The 21,713-nt window shown below is 42.9% G+C and overlaps 1 protein-coding gene across 2 annotated transcripts in view; it reads left to right on the top strand.

The window, feature by feature from the left end:
* Positions 1-21,713, top strand: part of BMP3 (bone morphogenetic protein 3) — a 66,599-nt gene that overhangs the window by 28,622 nt on the left and 16,264 nt on the right. The window contains exons 2-3 of one of the 2 annotated variants that reach the window (XM_030190587.1): positions 6,809-7,719; positions 13,349-13,728. In XM_030190587.1, the coding sequence (XP_030046447.1) occupies positions 6,809-7,719; positions 13,349-13,402 (965 nt within the window). In that variant the 3' untranslated portion in view covers positions 13,403-13,728. Of the gene's footprint in view, positions 1-6,808; positions 7,720-13,348; positions 13,729-21,713 lie in introns of those variants that run through there. The other variant, XM_030190586.1, reaches the window with a different exon arrangement.

Here is a 21,713-nt window from a genome sequence, read left to right as displayed (position 1 = left end):
GCTACTACTTGGATAAATAACTATTAAATATTGGGCCTATAATTTAGTCAGTTATCTAAAGATGTGGCAAATTGAGAAAACGCAGTGAGGAACAGTAACACTTGGTCCTCACAGACTATCTTGAAAAACCTGCCTTTTTTAGGCTCTGCCGCTTTTGCGATTGTAATTGGGTCTATCTCATGGTTATCAATAGAAATCAAACAAAATAAAACATGGAAAAGAAAATAAGATGATACCTTTTTTATTGGACATAACTTAATACATTTCTTGATTAGCTTTCGAAGGTTGCCCTTCTTCATCAGATCAGAAATAAGCAAATGTGCTAGCTGACAGTGTATATAAGTGAAAACATTCAAGCATTACTATGACAGTCTGACAGGGTGGGAGGATGGGGGTGGGTAGGAGGTATGCATGGGGACATCAAAGCATATCATTGATATTTTAACAGGATGGGTGTGGATAGGTGAGGGGTGGGGTGATCAACAGAGACATACAGCTTTATGGTTTATAATGGGCTAGGAACCCCAGATCCTTGTTAAGTCCTTTCTGTTGGGTGTTAAAATATTCAATCATTCTGACTTCAAAGGTCTTACGTTCTTGTATGGTTTTAAAGTTACCTTTCAGGATTCTCACTGTGAAGTCACTGGTACACTGGTCTATCTCATGAAAGCGTAAAAAGTGTTAATGCTTCAGCACACCACTGTGTAGTCTCTGTGTCTCCCGTTTGACAGGGTGGAGTGTGACGAAAGGAAAATTCCTTTATCTGACTGCACTAAGGGGTCCTTTCACCAAACTGTGGTAACAAGGGCTCTGTGCTAGCGGCAGGGGCCCTTTTTGCCATGCGCTGTGACCCTTTTTACCGCCGCGGATAAAAAGGCCATAAAAATGGCATGGCCAAGCGGTAAGATTTCACTTACTGCATGGCCATGCGGGGGGAGCACTTAACGCCACCCATTGAGGTAGCGTTAAGGGATCTCACGCTAACAAGGTGATAACTGGGTAGCACATGGCTGTACCCAATTACCACGTATACTTGGCACTACTAACTGTCTCTTTAAGAGACCTTTAATCACAACCAATCATCTAACAAGGCTCATATATATTTTTGTAGAGTCCACTTCAACAATACATTATACAAAAATCTTTCATATATGTTTTATGTTTTATATCACCTCAGAGGTGCTCATGGCCAGCAGCTCTCTTCTGTTGGACACTCAAACCAGCACCTAAATCTTCACCGGCGATAGTATTTAATGAAATCTCTCCTCATTTATTTATATATCTTTCATTTTTCTTTTATTCTTTTTCCTTTATTTACTTAATCTCTTAATTACTTATAAGCAATACTTAACTTGCTCTGAACGATCGGACCAAGGGTTCAACAATGCAGAAAAATGAAAGATATATAAATAAATGAGGAGAGATTTCATTAAATACTATCGCCGGTGAAGATTTAGGTGCTGGTTTGAGTGTCCAACAGAAGAGAGCTGCTGGCCATGAGCACCTCTGAGGCGATATAAAACATATATGAAAGATTTTTGTATAATGTATTGTTGAAGTGGACTCTACAAAAATATATATGAGCCTTGTTAGATGATTGGTCTACCCAATTACCGCCAGGTTAGCGCTGCGCTGGAAAATAGCTATTTTCTGTAGCGTGGCAAATGGCGTTGTTCTGGGGCTGGAACTACCACCAGCACTTGCGTTTGACCGGCGGTAGTTTCAGATTAGTGTGTGGTAAGCCAGCGTTGGGCTTACCACCGATCTGTAAAAGGGTCCCTAACAGCGGCAGGCTTTTCGGCATTTCTAACACTAGAAACTGAGGTCCAGGGAGTTGCATATGCCATGATTTAATCATACTGTACTTGGCTTCGACCAGTTCCACTCATAGTTTGATTTGGTTCAGTTCCAGGCCGTGTGGTGATGTTTTATGCACACGTTCTCAAACGTGAATTTTCCACACAGTCTCTGGCTTTTATAGCTCTCTGGTGTTCTTTAGCATCAGACCCCACATTGTTACCAGTCCAACCCGTGCAGATGTCATCACAGTTGAAGCGTAAAGAAATTCTGTTTTGCCCATTGTCTTGGAATTCTATCCTTGTGTTTTCAAGACGGATTTCTCTGGTTTCATTGCCATGAAAAATAAAATCGGTCTCTCCAGATTTTGCTTATTGACTCAAACCTCAGTGTATTAAGTTGTTTTCTTGGATTTTCGCTTCTCATTTTGGACTCACTCATTCAGTAGTTATCGATGGGTTGTACATTCTGGGGAAGTTCATTTAATTAACAACAGAAAACAGAACTGTAGTAGAGCAGGGGAGGAGTGTTAAGCTATTTAATATGCCAGATTTTCCCCATCCTTTTGTTTGTTTGTTTACTGCAACTGTTAAACTTCTTTCATTTACAATAATGTTCTCCTGCCTGATGTTCCCATGGAAAGATCAGAAAAATGACGTTATGAGACCTTAGTTTAAATAAAGCAATTTTTCTTGAAGGATTGTCAGCCCACAGCATTTCCCCATTTGGCATATATGATGTGGAGAGGCCTACTGCCAGGGAAAATTGAAAAGACGCACATAGCAGGTGCACCGTAGCTAGCTCAGGAGAGAGCTTTAAATAAATGATACTTCACAATTTTCTCCTAGATGAGTAAAGCGAAATGCTTGGCTTGTGAAAGCTCAAAATTCATCAGTTAAAATAAGCAGGTACTGATGTTTCTTGGCGTCTCGGAAAGAATGCAGATGGAAACAAGTGGAGAAATAGGGAGAGACAGCATGAAGGCATTATTCATCGAGATCTCTGAGACCCTCACATGGCAACTTCCAGAACATCCGCTCTGCACGTGCAGTACACATGAAAAACATGTTTTATTTACTTAGCTCTGCTCTTCTGGATTAAACTCCCAGAAGATCTCGGCGTGTAGTCCTCTTGTGTGAAGTCCAAGGCAGGCCTGATGAGCTCATCCTTTTCCCAGGTCTTTCCCTACTGCTGAGGCTGTCATTTAGCCAAGGTCCTCTGTGTCTGCTGGTGCCCAGGGGTGTAGCCAGACAGCAGATTTTGGGTGGGCCTTGTCAAGAAGTGGGTGGGCACCAAGTTTTCTCCTCCAATGCGATGAGGCCAGTATCAGCAGCTTAGGAAGCTTAGACTGCTGAAGTGGAAAGCAGTGTTCTCAGCACCATCAGGGGGAGGTCTTCAGCTGGTGAAGCTTGGGATCCCCACTAGCTAGCACTAAATATGTGCTGCTGTTGGGTGGGCCTGAGCCCTAAGTGGAAGGGCCCTGGCCCACCCAGGCCCACCTGTGGCTACGCCACTGCTGGTGCCCCACTGCCCTCTAGTAACCCATGTGAATTATTCTCCATGTTTACCTTCCCAAGTTTGAGGGCCACCAAGAGGGGAGGCAGGGAGGGCAACTGGGCCCAGATTCCAAAGGATGCCCAACACCGGGGTCTGTCTCTCTCTGTCCTGCGTGTCAGAATCCGAGTGATTGCGTTAATGCAATTACCCGGGTCCCGGCACACAGGAGCAGGAGAGTGACAGACCAAGGGAGGAGCAGATGCAGGAAGGTAATGTGGCGCCGGGCGGTGGCTACCCAAATGGGGGTGGAGTGGGGGGTAGTGGCAGCCTGAGTGGGATGGGGGCGGCAGTAGCGGCCTGAGTGGGGTGGGGGACGGCAGTGGCAGCAGCTGTGGCGGCCTGCCCCAGGCTCAGCTCTGTATCTCGGTGGCCCTGCCAAGGTTCTTTGTTAGTTTACTGCTTTTGTGTTATTTCATTGTTTTCTATGTCTTTGATGTCCCCACTGCACTTCCCTCCCCCCCCCCCCCCCCCCCCCCCGTTATACTCTGTACTTCTGATGTACTGTTGCGAGGGCCATTTGTGCTTCTGCTTGTTGTTTTTTTTTACCGTGTCTGTACATCACCTTGAAAATGGCATCTAAAAGTGGTTAATCAAATTGGTTAAACTAAACATTAAACATCATTAAGGAGATAGTTACTAACATATTAAGGGACTAACACAAATTTTGACCCTCAGCTTGTATAAACAGGAAAATCATGTGTTATTATGAAAATTGAATAATTCAGCTTGCATTTGAATTTTGGAAGCTGTGTTATTTTTGGAAAAACAACGCCAGCTCAAAGCTGACATTTTTGTGACCTACATTTTTTGTCTACATATTTTTGTAGTTTATGAATATTCAGGTTTAACGCCGACAGTGGACATCAAATGTACTGCTCGCATCAGGCTGATTGTTTTTCCTGCAACTGCAAAGGAAAGCTAATTTTGGAAGCCTGCTACATAAATATGTTAAAAACCTCAGCCCCAGTACAGATTCATGGGGGCACGCCGCTATTCAAAAAATACAAACCTAGGAATCTAACAAACACAATAACTTTCCCATACAATATTCAAACCTAAATATATAGAAAGTTCAAGTAAAATTCAAAGCATATACAAAATTAACAATATACAAATTAAAAATGTATTAAATTCAACATAACACATTGTATAAAAAGTGCACTAAACATCCCCCCATTGTTATACATACATTCAATGACTCTTAAAGCCTGAAGAGTCCTTCCATGGTAAACCCTTCAATTATTATTCCAAATGCATCCAATTGCATCAAAACCGATTGTCCAATCAGCAGGGATAATCTAATCTTCTCACATGGAAGTCCATTAATTCACTCTTCAAAAGACCTTATTAAGTTTCTCTTAAAACATCTCCAATTTATAACATATTTTCCAGCTCTAAAAGTTTCTCCAATCTAGAGTATTCTCCAGCCCGACACAAATTTGTGTTTTGCCACAAGGGCGTCCTCAGGAGTTGTCAACTTTTGCACAAAGCATCATCACAATTTTTAAAGTACGACATCATTAATACATAAAGAAATTCTTTAATTTCATAATAAAATCATTCACCAAATGACAAAAGTTCAATATTTATAACGCGACATAGCTGAAAGATCTCCAAATACTCCTGTTCTGAAAAATGCTGACTCATGCATGCTGACAAGGAATGTTGCCTAATATATATTTTAGGGACCTTTAAATTAGCCAATCAGCTTATAGTTTACCATTCTATTTCCCGATTAAGCCCAGAAGGCTCTTTCTATCTTTAACCACTTCCTAATTCACAATAGGATAAGTAGCATGTCTTTAAAAAACATGTAACTGGTTAAAACAGGTATATTTGGTAAGTTATATTTGGTTTGGTAGTTTCCTCCTACTTATCTAGGCTTCCAGCTGAATTGTAAACAGCCTGTTTTGGGCTAGAAAACTATGAGCTGGATTTTTCAGCTTTATTTTTATAACTCCCTCTCAACTCTACTGTAAGTACCACAGTAACAACCCTCACCAGGAGCCACAAACTGCAGCACCCTCTGGAACTCAGGCAACATGGGACCTAAATCTGATTTCTGGGTTGGATGATCCATTCAGTATTTCAAGAGATAAATACCTGGAATAATTTGTCCAGGGACATTAGGACAGCTTCTCCACTCTCATGCTGCTTTCAGTTGTCACTTGAAAGCTGCTCTATTTGATACATTTTTAATACTTAAGATATATATATTTTTTAGCTTTCCATTTAATGATTATATTATCTGCTGTTCTGATTTTTTTTTAATTACTTTTATGATTTGTGTTTAGGCAGAATATAAATAAGTAAATTGCTATTCTTCAGCAAATGGCTGGCTTGCTTTGTTTTTTTATTAATTTAATTTATTTATTTATTAGGATTTATTTACCACTTTTTTGAAGGAATTCACTCAAGGCAGTGTATAAGAATAAATCAAACATGTTCAATAGGCAATTACAGCAGTAAAAATATTCAAATGACAATACAAAGTATGGCATTGTATACTACTTACAATGCCAACACAATACATAATATAACATTTTAATTGACAGTCTAGGGTATAAGCAAAGATAGAATGTATAGATAGGTAAGAGAGTAAGAGGAGTTAGAATATAAGGTGACTAATTTAATGAAAGGTGCACATGAGGTCAGAAAGATGGCTAAATATTATATCAGCTAGGGTAGGAGTGGATAAACATGTCCTGCTGAAGTGTACCGGGACCTGCTTTGAACCCTGATTTGGGAGAGTTGGAATATAAATATACATACAATGGTTGGATTGGATAGAATCCCAGTAAACCCGATGCAATAACCTTTATTTCATATTCAATGATTTTTTTTATTTATTAAAAGTCTCTTACAATAGACTGTCAAATGTTGTTTGAAAACCCAGATTCATGTCTTCAAAAAAGTAGCAGAGCCTACCTTCGAAAGGATTTAAACCAGATAAAATGATCAGTGGTCTTCATCACAAAACATATTGGCACTGACGTAAAGATTTTGTATATATCGTGAAAAAAGTCAGGGTAGGGAAGATACTGTATGGTCCACACATTTAAATTCATCCAATATACAAATGCACAATAAGTGGGTCTTTTTTGATTAAAATGAAGCTCTGCAGCAAGGGTGTCATAGGAGGACAGTGAAAAAGGATAGACTCAAGAGTAATCTATGGAAATATTTTTACTGTAAGGGTGGTGGATACATAGAATGAACTTCCAGCAGAAGTGGTGGCGAAAGGACTGTATCTGAATTCAGAAAAGCAGGAGTCAAAGGACAAGAGGATCTCTAAAGGAGATAGGCATGTTAGTAAAGATGTAGGAGAGTTTTGCTTTGGTGAGAGAGTTGTAGAAAATCTATTTGCTAAAAGTACGAGGAGAAATAATGGTACTGTGGCTCTTTTTATTTCTAAAATGTCTGAGGTTTTCACATTTCTCCTTTTTTTTTTTAGGGGACACTGGAAATAAAGAGCTCTACATGTTTAACCTGACATCCCTGACAAGATCTGAAAATATTTTGTCTGCCACACTGCATTATTATGCTGGGGATTTATTGAATGCCAACCAGAGCTGTCCGCACTCTAGAGGCTGCCACCGTCATGGACAGAGAATAGCAGCAATTCAAATAGATATCTCTGTGTGGAGTTTCATTTCACCGGAGAAGCAAACGGATCCCCTGGGTCACATGGTCATCAGCATGCCTACAATTTTTCGGGACTTCCTATCTTGGCAGTGGAAGGACATTACTCAAATAGTGAGTGAGGCAAAACAGAAAGGGCACCTTCTGATTGGCATCAAAATGACACTAGAGGGGCACTTCCCTTGGAGGAGACTGCCATCGAGCCGTGAGCCTTACATCTTGGTATACGCAAATGATTCTGCCATTTCCGAACCAGACAGTGTCGTTTCAAGCTTGCAGGGTCACCGAAATTCCCTGACTGCTGGCCCTGGTAGATTAGGAAGCTTCTCAGTGAGCACTAGGGCCAAGCAGAGACAGAAGCGTGACACCAGAATCCTCCTGCCCTTGCAGAACAATGAACTCCCGGGTGCTGAATACCAGTACAATGAGGATGAGGCATGGGAGGAGAGCAAACCCTACAAAACCCTGCAAGCACGCCCGGCTGACAAAACCAATGGCAAGAAGAAACAGAGGAAGAGCAACCGGCAAAAGAGCCAGATCCTCCAGTTTAACGAGCAGACTTTGAAGAAGGCACGAAGGAAGCAATGGAATGAACCAAAAAATTGTGCACGGCGCAATCTCAAAGTCGATTTTGCAGACATCGGCTGGAGTGACTGGATTATTGCACCTAAATCCTTTGATTCATATTACTGCTTAGGTGCATGCCAGTTTCCCATGCCAAAGGTACAGTAAGGGTTTCAAATGATTTTGTACGCTCTCTTGTCTTTTCTTCTTTCTTTACTGAATCGCGAAGTGCATCTGACTTTATAAACTATACATATATTTTCATCAGTTAAAAACCAGCTGTGGCGTTGCTGAGCACAAGAAATTGTTAGATGAGTAAGATTTTTGTGTACTTTCTTTACAGGTGATTATTAAAAATCTATGGGGGTCGATACTTAGAACAGTGTAACTGGTAAAGAGAGGCTTCTGCCCATTTAAATAGCAGTGAGCAGGCCATCCCCAGATTTTCAGTAGTACATTACCACACAATGGTCTGGAAAATCTAGTGTGACCACTATAGAACTCACCAGTTAGCAGAGGCTGACCAAAACCAGGTTTTTTGGTTTTGGCCAAAACCAGATCTGCAGCTGAAATTTTCCACTCAGTTTCGGCCAAAACTGAAGCTGAAACCAAAACCGTCCCTGTCCCTCAAACAGCACCTCGTTCCCACCCCTCCTGTGACCAGCCAGAGCTTCCCTTCCCCTGCCCCTGTGACCAGACAGAACCCTCCCCCGCCCAAAACAGACAGAGCCTTTCCTCCTGGACCCATCCGTCAGTTCTACCCTCAGGCCTACCTTAAAGCCTGGTGGCCTAACCAGGGTAGGAGCAATCCCAAGTCGCTCCTGCCTTTTCTGTCTCTGCTGTCAAATTGGCTGCCAAGACCTTCAGCGGCCAACTCATGAGATGGCCACTGAAGGTCTCAACGGTCATTTTGATGGCAAAGATGGTAGGAGCGACTAGATATTGCTCCTTTCTTGGTTAGGTCATTAGATCACCAGGGCTCCTAAGGTAAACCCAGGGAGGTGTTGATTGGGGAGGGGGTGGGGGGACGTTTGGTTTCAGTTAAAAATGTGCCTGCTGAAACTGAAACATGGGCAAATCAGAATTTCGGGCTGTTTTTGGTGCTAAAGTCACAAACTTAATTTGGTTGGCCTCCACCAATGAGTGCTGGGGTGGTCTGGGGTGGAGTTGGGGAGGAGCTGGGTATACAGTGCTGGTACCTGGATAGGGCCTGGCACTTGATGTCCGGGTTTAAATTAACTGGCAGTAGTCAGCATTTAAAGAAACACTGACCACCACTGGCTGAATATAAGTCAGACTGTCCTCATGGAACTAGGGTTGCAGGTCATCCAAACTTAGGGGTGTTAGGATAGTGTGAAATTTAGGCAATTGTGTTTCTGTAGCAGTCATGGTCTTATGGCCGTTTTAAGCAGTGTGCCTTCAAAAATATACATGACCAAAACTGGAATATTTGGTAAGTCAGGGTCCTAGTAAACCTGATGCAAAATAATTATTCCAGACTAAACTGTGAATACTTAGCATATTTAATAAACCAATTTGTTAATGAAATTCAACAGAAAAAGACGTTACAATGGACAGCCCCTGGAAACTATATAACCTAAAATATAAAATTATATGTTTGTGAATCAGTTGTTTACTCTTTCCAAAAATACTACGACTAGGGGGTATGCCATGAAGCTACAAAGTAGTAAATTTAAAACAAATCAGAGAAAATATTTCTTCACTCAACATGTTATTAAACTCTGGAATTTGTTGCCAGAGAATGTGGTAAAAGCAGTTAGCTTAGCGGCGTTTAAAAAAGGTTTGGATAACTTCCAAAAAGAAAAGTCCATAAGCCATTATTAAGATGGACTTGGAGGAAATCCACTGCTTATTTCTAGGATAATTGCAAAGTGCTCAGAAGTAGAGCGTCTATTTGGAGTAGTGCACGCCTCTATAGTGATTGCTCATATATTGATAAATAATGGAGGGGGAGTCTCATAAGTCTACACAGCTGATTTCACTTCACCGCACGGTGAGTCTTAGCTTGTGTTGCGCTTGTAATCATAGACTCGCCTTCCTCCTCCTTACTACCAACTCTGTAATTTTCGTGTCTTTTATCTCACTCTCACTCTGAGGTGATTTTAACAATGCTGATGGCTACGCATTACTTATCTGTATCAGCCAGTGTGCCCTCTTTCCCTGACAGGTGCCTGTTTTGCTAATAACGCTTTGTCATGGGGGAGTCATAGCACTGGACCTGCAATGATACAATTAATATACAACTATATAAAATTCTGTGCCATGCTTATAACTACAATCACTATAGAGGCGTGCACTACTCCAAATAGATGCTCTACTTCTGACCAGTTTGCAATTGTTGATATTACAAGTAGAGAAGAGCCACCTTTATTTCTAGGATAAGCAGCATAAAATGTATTGTACTGTTTTGGGATCTTGACAGGTACTTGTAACATGGATTGGCCACTGTTGGAAACAGGATGCTGTGCTTGATGGATGTTCAGTCTGTCCCTGTATGGCAACGCTTATGCTTTTATGTTATGTTTTTATTAGCGGATGCTATATAGGTCACCCAAATTTGAGGGTTAACAAGTAGCGAACAATTATTAACATTCATTGACACGTGTTAGAGCTTGCACATAGATCTGCCTGCACACTTCTCTAACACTGCGTGTCTAAATGGTTTTGCATGCAATTCAAAAGTGGGCGTGGCCACAGGAGGGGCATAGGCGGGTCAGCTGTGATCCCAAAATTGAATACCAGGGTTATGCGCCCAACTTATGCCCAAGGACTTACACCAGGTTTCAGGAGGCATAAGTCCACATGCCCAAAATTGGATGCAGAAATGCCCTTTATAGAATAGCACTTAACGTGGATTTTTCCCAATGTCTACATCTGAGATCCATTTATTGAAACTGTCCCTTAATGACAAAAGATAATTTAGAAAAGGCTGCTATTCATCATTGAAAGACAGTGTAATATTCAAACTGCTGTACATGAAGCTCCCTGGCTTTCCAGGCCAGCAAACAATTGATCATTCATGTAGGGTCCTACACTGAGTAGACGGATGCTTCTACTGGGTCTCCCAGTGTAACTTATTCACTTGGAAATCAACTATCCTTTTACCAGAGACTTCAGGACTCCTTCCTTTACATTTATTTCCCTTGAGTTTCAAGAAAGAGAACAACCTTGAGGGGCCTTAGGCCCTAGTTTGATACCATAGCTCCAAGCACAGGCCTCTGTCAACAGAGATGCCAAGAGTTTCCCATTCCAGAGCTGGAAATCTACCACCCAGTGTCGATTCTAGCCTGTTCGCCATTCAGGGTGGGTCACTGCTGCGCCCCCCCCCCCCCCCCAATGCGTCACCCTCCCTGAAGCACATCACCAGACTTTTCCTCCCAGCAAGGGAGTGTGCGGAGCAGGCGTGCGGCTGTCAGCTCTGCTGGTCCCCTGCCCCCACAATAGGAAGTAACATTAGAGGGGGGCAGGGGACCAGCAGAGCCAACAGTTGTGCACCTGCTCCGCACACCACCTTGCTACCTACACCCTGTTACTTCATAGTTTCAAATCACAGCAAAGGGAAGCAGATTGCATATTTCTTCTTCTGTAACTCATAGCCCTAACCATATTCCTCTTTGGTAGGAATATAGGCTCTTCCTTTTAGCTTCATTTGTTGTCCTCCTTTACCTAAGACATAAGATTTGCCATTTAACCCATGATCTGGCAGAATTCCAAAAAGCTGCAAGATTCCATACAATGTACCCCCAGGGATAAGCAGTGGCCTTCCCCAGGCCTACATCAATAACTTTCTGGACTTTTCCTCTAGGAAGTTTTCCAAACCTTTTTTGAACCCAGCTACACTTGTAGTAGTACATCCTCTGGCAACAAGTTCTAGAACTTAAGTATACATTGAGTGAAAAAATATTTCCTCTTAATTTTAAAATATTACTATGTAACTTCATTGCATGTCTCCTAGTCTTAGTACTTTTTGAAATAGTAAACAAATCAATTTGCACGTACTGGTTTAACTGCACTCAGGATTTTGTTGACATCTCTTCTCCAAGCTGAAGTGCCCTAACTTTTCAGCTTTTCCTTGTATGAGTGGAGTTCTATCCCCTTAATCATTTTGGCCAACTAGAATTGCATACAGTACTCAAGGTGTAGTCTCATCATGGAGCGATAAAGATTTATTATGATCTTAAGGAGATGTCATTTCAAGCTTGTTGGAGCATATGCCAAAGATTCATGCTTGGGATGATGTTTATGATTTGCCATGCCGCGATGCTAAAAAATGAATATTTTATGACTCTTATTTTAGGGTTCTTTTTATGTAACATCTATAAATTGTGCCTAACTTTAAGCTTGGCTTATAGAATAGTACTTTTTCAGCGCTGATCTTTTTTGGCGCCATATATAGAATTCATCTCCATACCTTTAAACATTGGGACCAATATTAGCCTGTGGTGATCAATGGATTTTAAGAAGCTGACAGCCGCAGGGTAAATTAAGCCCAGATTATTCAATCATACTAACCGGTTAAGTGCCAGCTCTGCCACTGGACTGCCATGGCACTAAAAAGGACAGTGCTGCAGTGGTCACAGTCAATATTTAGCGGAACTGCCTGCTTAAGTGCCACTGTATATTGCTGGATGGTCAGCTCAACCTTTAACCGGGCTGGAGCCTCTTCTGCCCATTTGAATATCAGGCCCTTTGTGTTGTGTGTATATATTTAATATATAATGAGGGCAATCAGGGCTGCTGAGAGACAAAGCTGAGCCTTGGCCAGGGATGCAGCCACCACTGCCCCCCCCCCCCCACTCGGGCCACAGCCGCTGTGTCTGACCCCCACTCTCCAATCTGGCTGCCTCTGCCCCCTGCCCACTTACCTTCCTGCATCTGCTGCTCCCTCAGTCTGTCACTCTCCTGCTCCTGTGTGCCGGGGACACGGGTTGGGGACACGGGTTATCCCATTAACACAATCACCTGCGTCCCAACACACAGGAGCAGGAGAGAGACAGATCTGGCACTGGGCCAGCTTTGGAGACCAGGCCCAGGGAATCTTGTCCCCCCTCACCCCCTCTCAGTGGCCCCAAGGGCAGTTTCTACTAGTCATTTACCCAGGTAAATGGGTTATTTAAAAATTGCCTACCCTTCCTGAAGGTAAAAGTATGCACTGAAGGTTCTTTGAGTGTATGTAGCTGTCAGGATCTATTGTTTTGTTGTGACTTTAGCTGCCCTTTGCTGCTCCTTAAGAAGCTGCTGCCCTAGGCAACTGCCTAGTCTTATTGGCTTAGAGAGCTCCGCATCCATTAGCGATGGAATAGTCCATATTTATCTGTTAATAGGACACAGATATATGAAAGCAGGGAGTTGAAAAATGTGACAGTGTTATGCACCACAGGCAACAATATGCAGATATGTGCTTTAATAATTTTTTTATTCGATTTTCTTGAAAAGAAGGTCGACGTTTGCATTTCCTTTAAGACTGTTTTAAAAATTCACTGTTCCTTCTCCTAAGCCCTTGAAAAGAAATATATTAGGAACTGATCAATCTAAGTATACCAAAAAAATATAAGTTTTCCCTGATACTGTAATACCTCTACTCTCGGACTGAGAGGTGAGACTAAATAGCACGACTGCCTCAAGCTAGCAACCTGCTGGGTAATGAAGAGCAGCTGGTATGTCTTTGTTTTTCACTTGAAAATTTCCGATCCTACTTGTGGACTGATTTCAATTAGTCAGATCTAGTGTTCTCCCCACATCTGCTGACTTATTCTCTGTCTTTCAGCGTGCCAGACCGATAGCCTTCTCGCCCAGGTCAGGAATGAAAGCGTGTGGGTGATGTCATTCTCTCGCTCTGTAATGAAATCCAGCAGAGTCAGGAGCCTCTTAAGAACTTGCTCCTTAGCAGGTGCCAGTACTAAGCAGGGCTGGACAGATTTCACCAGCAGAGCTGCCGGCTTCACGTTACACCACTCCCACTGCCCAAACTAATAAAATATCTCATCGGTAATCCTGCCTGTACTTCATTGTTTGAGCTGGACAGAGATGCACAAAAACAAGGGCTCGGCCTAGAAATTCCCCGCTGCCAAGACACCCTACCATTGGGCCTTCTGTTAAGTGATGTGAAAGCAAACCTTTTGAACGATGGTTCCAGCTGATCTCATGAGAAAGGGTGTAAAAATAAAGAAGCATTGTAATAGCTAAATATTCTTCCAATGCAATACTTTAACATAGGGGTCCTTTTACTAAGCTGAGCTGAAAAAAGGCCTGCGGTAGTTTATATGCTTGTTTTGGGCGTGCGTAGATCCATTTTGCAGTGCGCCTGCAAAATAATGCCTTTTTAAACATTTTTGCCGAAAATGAATGTGTGGCAAAATAAAAATTGGCGCGTGTCCATTTTGGGTCTGAGACCTTACCACCAGCCATTGACTTAGCAGTAAGGTCTCACACGTTAACCGGGCGGTAATGACCTACGCACGCCAGAAAATTAAAAATTATTTTTCGGATGCGCGCCGAAAATGAAATTACCACAAGAGCCACATGGTAGCCGGGCGGTAACTCCAAATTGGCGCACGTAGGGCGTGCATAGACGCTTACACAGCTTAGTAAAAGGGCCCCATAGTACCTTCTTATTCACTGATTGTATTAGTGCATGCCACAAAGTAGGGGGCCCTTTAACTAAGCCCAACGCATGTCAGTTTTGAGTTACCACCTGGCTACCGCATGGCTCTTGCAGTAATTTCATTTTTGATGCGTGTCTGCTAGGCGTGCTGGAAAATATTTTTATTTTCTAGCGCGCGGGTGGTAATCAGGCAGCAATCGGCATTTTATGCGCATAGACCATTACTGCCCGGTTACCGCGTGAGACCTTACTGCTAGGTCAATGGCTGGCGGTAAGGTCTCAGACCCAAAATGGACACGCAGCAATTTTCAATTTTGCCGCACGTCCGTTTTCTGCAAAAAATGTAAAAGAAAAAGGCATTTTTTACAGGTGTGCTGAAAAATGATTCTGCGCGTGCCCAAACCAAACCAAATTTTGGAATACTCGTGGAACGCCCATTTCCTCGCCCATAGCCAAAATGTACGTGTGTAGTTGTAGAATATGGCCCAGTGTGAGTGGATCTACGTGCAGGCATTTGTGCCACATTTTTGTTTGCCTAAATGGACGCGCATTGTTTTAGGCCGTAGGATTTCCTCCTAAGCATATTCTATATACCACACCTAAATCTAGGCGCCGCTTATAGAATGCGCTTAGGAAGAAATCTTTACTGCGTGGATTTTTTTAGGCGCCATATATAGAATCTGGCCCAGTGTGTATATCTTCCTTAGAATAGTGTTGCTGGGAAATTGTCTAAGCAATAAAAAAAAAACTAGGATCTAACAAATATAACAGTGAGTTTTATAACTGTCAGGCCGTGGAGGTGGTTGTGTTTAGTAGGCAACTGGATGTAATTCATGTCCCTGCTTAGTTTTGCGAGGTGACACTTGTTGCTGGAGTGCACATCTGTGCAGCTGTGCACATGCACATTCAGCGCCGTCCTGGTGACAGAGAGATGGGCATGATCATCTTTTAAGGGTTCAAGGTTTGCTCATGGAACCCTAAAAAAAAACTTGCCCTTTCTCTGGTCTAATAGTTTAGATGACTAGATTAAGTGTACGAGCCACAGACATCTGCTGTCTTTATAAAAATAGTCCAAGGTAGGATGGCCTCCATAGTGAGCCTGCAAAGAGGCGCACATTTTATGGTGACTCTTTTTGAGACTCGTGCACTTAGCTGTGCAAACATAGGGCTTGGGATGCAAAAATGAATGGAAATCTGAACATTTGGGGAGTTTTGCCCACATCATTCCATTTATGAATGTTTTCACAGATTTCCAACCTTAGAGTTTTAAAATGTTGTGTGTAGCTTGTTAATATAACAGTACAGAGAGGGTCCAAAGTAGAAAACACACCCCAAGGTACAAAAAAAGAGCACCAGGAGCCTTCACAAATGGGACACAGTTCTGTCTGTTAAAAATAGATATTCCATTATAGACCCGACACGGGCCGTGTTTCGGCGCACAGCGCCTGCGTCAAGGGTCTGTTTTCTGTGGTCTCCAGCAGATGCTGCTGGAGACCACGGAAAACAGACCCCTGACACAGGGTGCTGTGATGTTGCTGGAGACCACGGAAAACAGACCCCTGACACAGGTGCTGTAATGCTTCTGGAGACCACAGAAAACAGACCCCTGACGTAGGAGACCACGGAAAACAGACCCCTGACGCAGGTGCTGTGGGTTGGGGACCCCCGCCAGCAAAGGTACCTGGTGGTGGCAGCGGAGAAAGGGGGTTGAAAGTGGCAGGGGGGGGTTGGCAGCTGTGGGAGGTGGGCTAAAATGTGCTCTTCCACCTTGGGCTGTGGACCCCCCTCCCGCCGAGGTCTGGCTACGCCCCTGGTGTAGCTTGCTACACACGATATTTTACTTAAACTGAAATTTAATGAGATGGTGTGATGCAAGTTCAGACATAGCAGTGCACGCATTTTGAAATTTTTGCAAGTGTATGAGCCATAAATATCGTCTATCATTATAAACATAATCCAGGGAAGTTGAATACTCGGAGGGAGCCTTTACTGAGGGTAAGGAAGTTATTTTAGAAGGCCTATTCACAATTTTCATGAAAAAATACTTGTATGTTCATGGGTTTGTCGCACACATGTGTAGAAACCAATTTCATAAACCTGCTATATACATATGGTGATCCAAACTCTGTAGACATTTCAAGGCTTTGGGATGTGGTTTGGGCAGGGGAATCACCTGGAAAAGGCTCCCAGTGCTAGTTTTTTGCTAAGCCCTCTCCCCTCTCTCTGAAATGAAAAGAAATTACAGAGACAAAAGAAAGGTACTTCAAAAACCTCCCTCAAAAGTTTCAAAAGTGCTGACTTTTGACTTCAAAGCCTCAAGTTTTAGAAGCTAGTGTTGTACAACAAGTTGGCGTGTTACTTCTGTGAAACTGAATGACTATATTCTCTACTAAAGAAGAATTTAATTCTCTGGAGAGCAGGCCTAAACTAACTGGATTAGCGGTGGTGACAGTGGCCAGTATGAATTGTGATGCCGAATAATGCATATTTACATTCTGCGGCCAGCGTGTAAATTAACATTCTGACTGCCACTGTTAAAAATGTAGCCCACAATTAGTCCAGTTACATATGACTTGATCAATCTCTTGGGCAGATTTGATCAAGTTTCAGATATAGATTATACTTGCAGTATCTCTGAAGACTTTTATCAACAAATGGGTACTATGTACCAGCATTTATATAGTGTTATAAGCATAATCCCATTTTCCCTATGTAGAATGCAACCATAGCCAGAAATATTTAAACAATTACCGTAAGTATTATACAAATGATCATAACAAATAAATCCATCAATGCAATAACAATAATAATTAAAAAAAAAAAAAAAGCTTGGTGAGAGATAAAAACTTCACAAATCTTTAAAAAAAACAAAACACATCAGTGAAACCAGATAAAGTATTTGCTGCTCATGTTTAGACTATACTTGGTTGCTAATTTGTTAATCTATAAACCAGAAGAAAATAGTCGTCTTTGAAGCATTACAGAACTGAATCGGATCTGGACTCCAGTGAAATCAGCTGTTAAAGTATTCCACAGAAATGGTCCAGTCACTAAAATAGTAGCTGCAGGGTACAATACGGTTTTACATTGGAAAGAGGAGGCATCTTTACAAAATCTTTAGATAACCTTAACATGCATGTCTGTAAGAGTGTAATAGAATAATCCCTCCTTAACAAAACCAGTTCAACGAGACCTTGCTTTGTAAATCTGTGCTGCAGTTTAGCTTCCTGCCACCCACCCCTGTCTCTGTTTTTCTCATAGCACTTGGAATCAGTGCAGAAAATATTTAATTTCTTACTGATTCATCAATAAAATAAGTTGGCTGATGTCTTCATTGCCACCTGTTAACCTTTTTAACCTGCCCACGAACTGCTTCTTGTATAGACTTCTAGAGGCCAACTTCCTTGCAGCTCTGGACAATTCAACATACTCTTTCCTAAAGTTATCCCATTTATAACCGTTTCACTAAAGGGGTGAGAGTAGCTCCAGAGATCCTATACAATAGAAGTTTATAAGGGGGAGAAACTAGAAAAATAAGCCTCAATCCAGTGCACTTGGGGTACAATAAAGAGTGCTGGTGGACAGGCAATGGACTAAGATCAAGAGTGCAAATATTCAGACAGGCACAAGAGCATCAATAGGTATTTTTATATAATACACCTTTATTGGGAGATCCCCTTGAACAAAGTATGTACCGTACTTCAAATCAGGTGACAGCAATAGACAGGGGTGGACTGAGGGTGGTCTGGGCCTCCGGGCACTGAGAGTGGTCTGGGCTCCCCGCCTGGCCGCTGCCTGACATCTGACACCACCCCTGCCGCCCCTGCCACTGCAGCCGACGCCCCTGCTGCCCAGACCTGAGGAGGACTGGTGGCCTCTGAGGGGGGGGGGGCATGTTCTTTCCTGCCCTCTGTGCTGCCAGTATTCCCCCGCCTGCCAGTGCCACCATGTTTTCAAAATGGCAGCCAAGAGTTCCTGTGGTCTTGACACACTCGCGAATAGCGGCAGCCCAGCAGGCCGGGTAGAAAGAGAGCATGTTCCACCCCTCAGAGGCCACTAAATCACCAGCAGCGTGTCGGGCATCCAAGTAGCGCCTCTGGGCCCTTGGGCACTGCCCAATTGCTCGAATGATCAGTCCACCCCTGGCAGTAGAAAAGACAAAGGGGACCTTCACTAAATTGTGGGAATTACCATGGCTGCACTAAGAGGGAAAGTGGTGGTTTGACACATGGAGGTAAATTTTATATCAAGGTGCCCATATTTTTAGATACCCATCCCAGAGGGTCTCTGATAAGAATCTATTTTATAAAGTTAAGTACTCACCTTGACAGAATACTAGCCCATCAGGTCAGTTGTGCGTATGTAATGAACCATGACCACTGTGATTGGTCCTGGTCCCCCTCATCATGGTTAGGAAACCACCAACTTCAAGTATTGGCCATTTTTAGCACAACACCAAAGAGTGGAAGCAGAACCAAGTCCAAATGACCAACCCAAACAGGAAGTAAGAGCGTCAAAACAATTTATTAGGACTTTCCACTGGCCATTTTTAGATCAGAAGAACCACTTTAGTTTCTAGGAGTTCAATCCATGGCTGGAAACTAATCCAGCCTGGGTTTTCAGTTTCATAAACCACACCAAAGGAAATAGTCTACAGTTTAGATCAATTTATTAATTTCCAAACAAAACAGTCTCCACTATGTGTCAAAGGCTGGCATTCTTATATAAGCCTGAACATATTCCACAGATATGGCCTGGGACCCTTTCTAGCTGCTTCTGGTGGGTTTCTCAGCAGGGCTTACTTCCAACCATGTTCCCACTAGATATGTCTATGAGCGGATTCCTCCTCTCAAAAGTACCTTGTACACACCTCTCTCTCTATAGAGGCCTGTTCTTTTCACCACTGCAAGTCTCAGAGGATCTAGCCCCTTTCTCACGCCTTGTACACTGTTGAGTCACCAGGCTCCGGCTGGAATGTCTGTACCACCAGAAGTACCTTGTCAATACCTCTCTCTCTCTAGAGGTTTGTTCCTTTCACCATTGCCAGTCTCGCAAGCTCCACACTTCCGTCAGCCCCGAGACACAGCTGAGTCACTTAGCTCTAGCAGGAATGTCTGCGGCATCTAGCTAGGGTTGCAGGGAAAACCTGGCTTCACCGACCTCTGTACTTCCTTTCTGGTTTTCACCAGACACCTTTTCAGGGACCTTTTCCTCTGGGAATGGAAACCCGAAATGCCAGCCAGCCTTTCTTCCTTCTCCTCCTTCCTACATCCGGCCGGGTGACAAATTTACCCCCCCCCCCCCCCCCAGGATGGCTCGGAAGCCCAGGGGGAGTGTTTATGGGATAACTTGCAGAAAAAAATGAGGAGTGTAAATGATTTGACAGTAAAGGTGGAGTTTGACATTAATAAAAATCCTGCTTGTTTAAGCACATGGTCTTTGTTTGCCTTCACCCCCGCCAGGCCTCTAGGAAGAAAGGCAGAATAAACTAAAGCTGATATAGAGAGGAGTTCCTGCCCCTAAGAGCAGTAACTGTGGGGGCGAGAAGAGCTCTGGATAGGTAAGGGGGAATCCAGCCTGGGAGCTGGAGCAGGGGAAGCCTGTTCGAAGCCATGATGCAGCCCTGAGAGGTGCATCGCTGTAAGGAGGACAGACAGGGAAGTCTGGTCCTGAGGGAGATGGATGGTGATCAGAGGCATCAGGAGCAGTCTTGAATTATAAAGCCCAAAGGGATGGTGATGGACTGGAGGAGTTGTATATTTGTATATAATTTTGGGGATTGCAAAAATGAAACGTTAAGTAGTGAATAAGATTGTATCACATCGTCTTGGCTGGATTAAAACAAAATGCTGACTGTACATAAGAAAGTCTGAAATTTGGATTTGCTGCCTTTGCAAAGTTTAGTAAAGTTTTGCCTTCAAGTTAACTCCTTGGTGTAGCGAGTATTCCTTGAGAGAGAGAAAGTGAAGAGCTTACTCCTGGACTGTTAAAGGATACTCAAGATAAAGCCCAGCTTAACATCCTACAGTCTTCTGGATTTTTATCTGGCCCTGGCCTGCGCCCAAGCTCAAATGAGAAAGATTGGACAATGAGTGGAGAGTGAGTTGTGAAAAGAGGAAAGAGAGGTTTTCTTTGTTTGTGGCCTGGGTTGATATCAGAGGGAGAACTGAGCTGGTCTGCGAGACCTGGGTTATACATGTAAGTGGCCACTTATAATACATCTGTAAATAACTACAGTAGCTTTTGTCAGTTTGTGTACTGATGTGGATATTCTGGTTTGGACTGTTGGTATGTAGTAGGTTCATGTAAATGAAGGCTTATTCTATTGCGGATTGGACATTTTATGTTGATCATATGCAACCCTTACAGGCATTTAATTAATGCGGTGTTTGATATTTTCGGTTGGATTAAATTCTGTTTTGTGGAGTCTTGACAGGTTCTCCTGATGAAGGTTGTCCAGCCGAAACACATCCTGTGTTGAGTTTCTCGTCTGGGACTTGTATCTACTTGTTGTTTACCCATTAAAGGAACTTTTTGCAACATTTGGTCATCTTCCACTCTTGGTTTGGTTTAATGAGTACAATAGCATTCTTTATGTGCTTTCTGGCTACCTATAAGCAGGCAGCCCCTCATGGAATTACCCCCTAAAAGGCAATTCAGTAATCTAGGAGCCTGTGTTTATATGCCCCTTGCACACGTAAATGTCTAGAATATTCACATTTATGCACAAATGTGAACATATACCCACCCAAGTGTTAGCAGGATGCCAAAGTTCTAGTCTACAAATATCCACTTAACTTACATAGCATGTATTTGCAAGGGGGGGGTATACCTAGGGGTGCAGCATTCCCAAGCATAGATGTGGCTCCCACTTGCATGCATAAATTGCAGAATACTGTAAGTTGCGTGCATCCCTGCCTCATTTAGGTTCCTGCTCTATGGCTGGTGTGGCTGCTGTAGCTGTGGATGCTTAAATGTTAAGTGTGCTGATCCTGGGTGACAATAGTATTCTTTAAGAGGACCTAGGCATCTAGATTCCATTATAAGAGACTCCTACCACATGGCTTCAAGGTGTCTAAATGGAGGTGTCCTTAAATGATGCCACAGCTATCTTTCCAATAAACTTGTCAGCTGTCTCATTAACGTTTCATCGCTTCCATCTTTCTATTGAAATCAGGTTCCACAAGGTTCAATTCTTGCACCTACGCGCTTCAATATCTTTCTTGCTCCTCTCCTCACTCTGATCCAATCCAACAACTGCACAACCTTCTGCCATGTGAATGACATTCAGATTCTTTACTGCCTTAACCTCTGATCACGCTGGCCTCTCCGACCTCAACCTGTTCCTTCAGAATGTTTCTTCCTGGCTAAATGATCATCTACTATTTCTTAGCACGAGTATGTATGAAGCTATTCACTTTCCAAATCCTCTGTCTCATTAAGAGCCATCCCCTCCCTTTGAGAGATTCCATTAAGATCCTTGGTATTATCTTTGATAGCCACCTCACTTTAAAACCTCAGATCAACT

The sequence above is a fragment of the Microcaecilia unicolor genome, chromosome 2 (assembly GCF_901765095.1).
Source record: "Microcaecilia unicolor chromosome 2, aMicUni1.1, whole genome shotgun sequence".
In the NCBI taxonomy this organism is placed as follows: Eukaryota; Metazoa; Chordata; class Amphibia; order Gymnophiona; family Siphonopidae; genus Microcaecilia; species Microcaecilia unicolor.
Note: the sequence above shows the minus strand (reverse complement) of the source record. Positions and strands in the feature narration are given on the sequence as shown.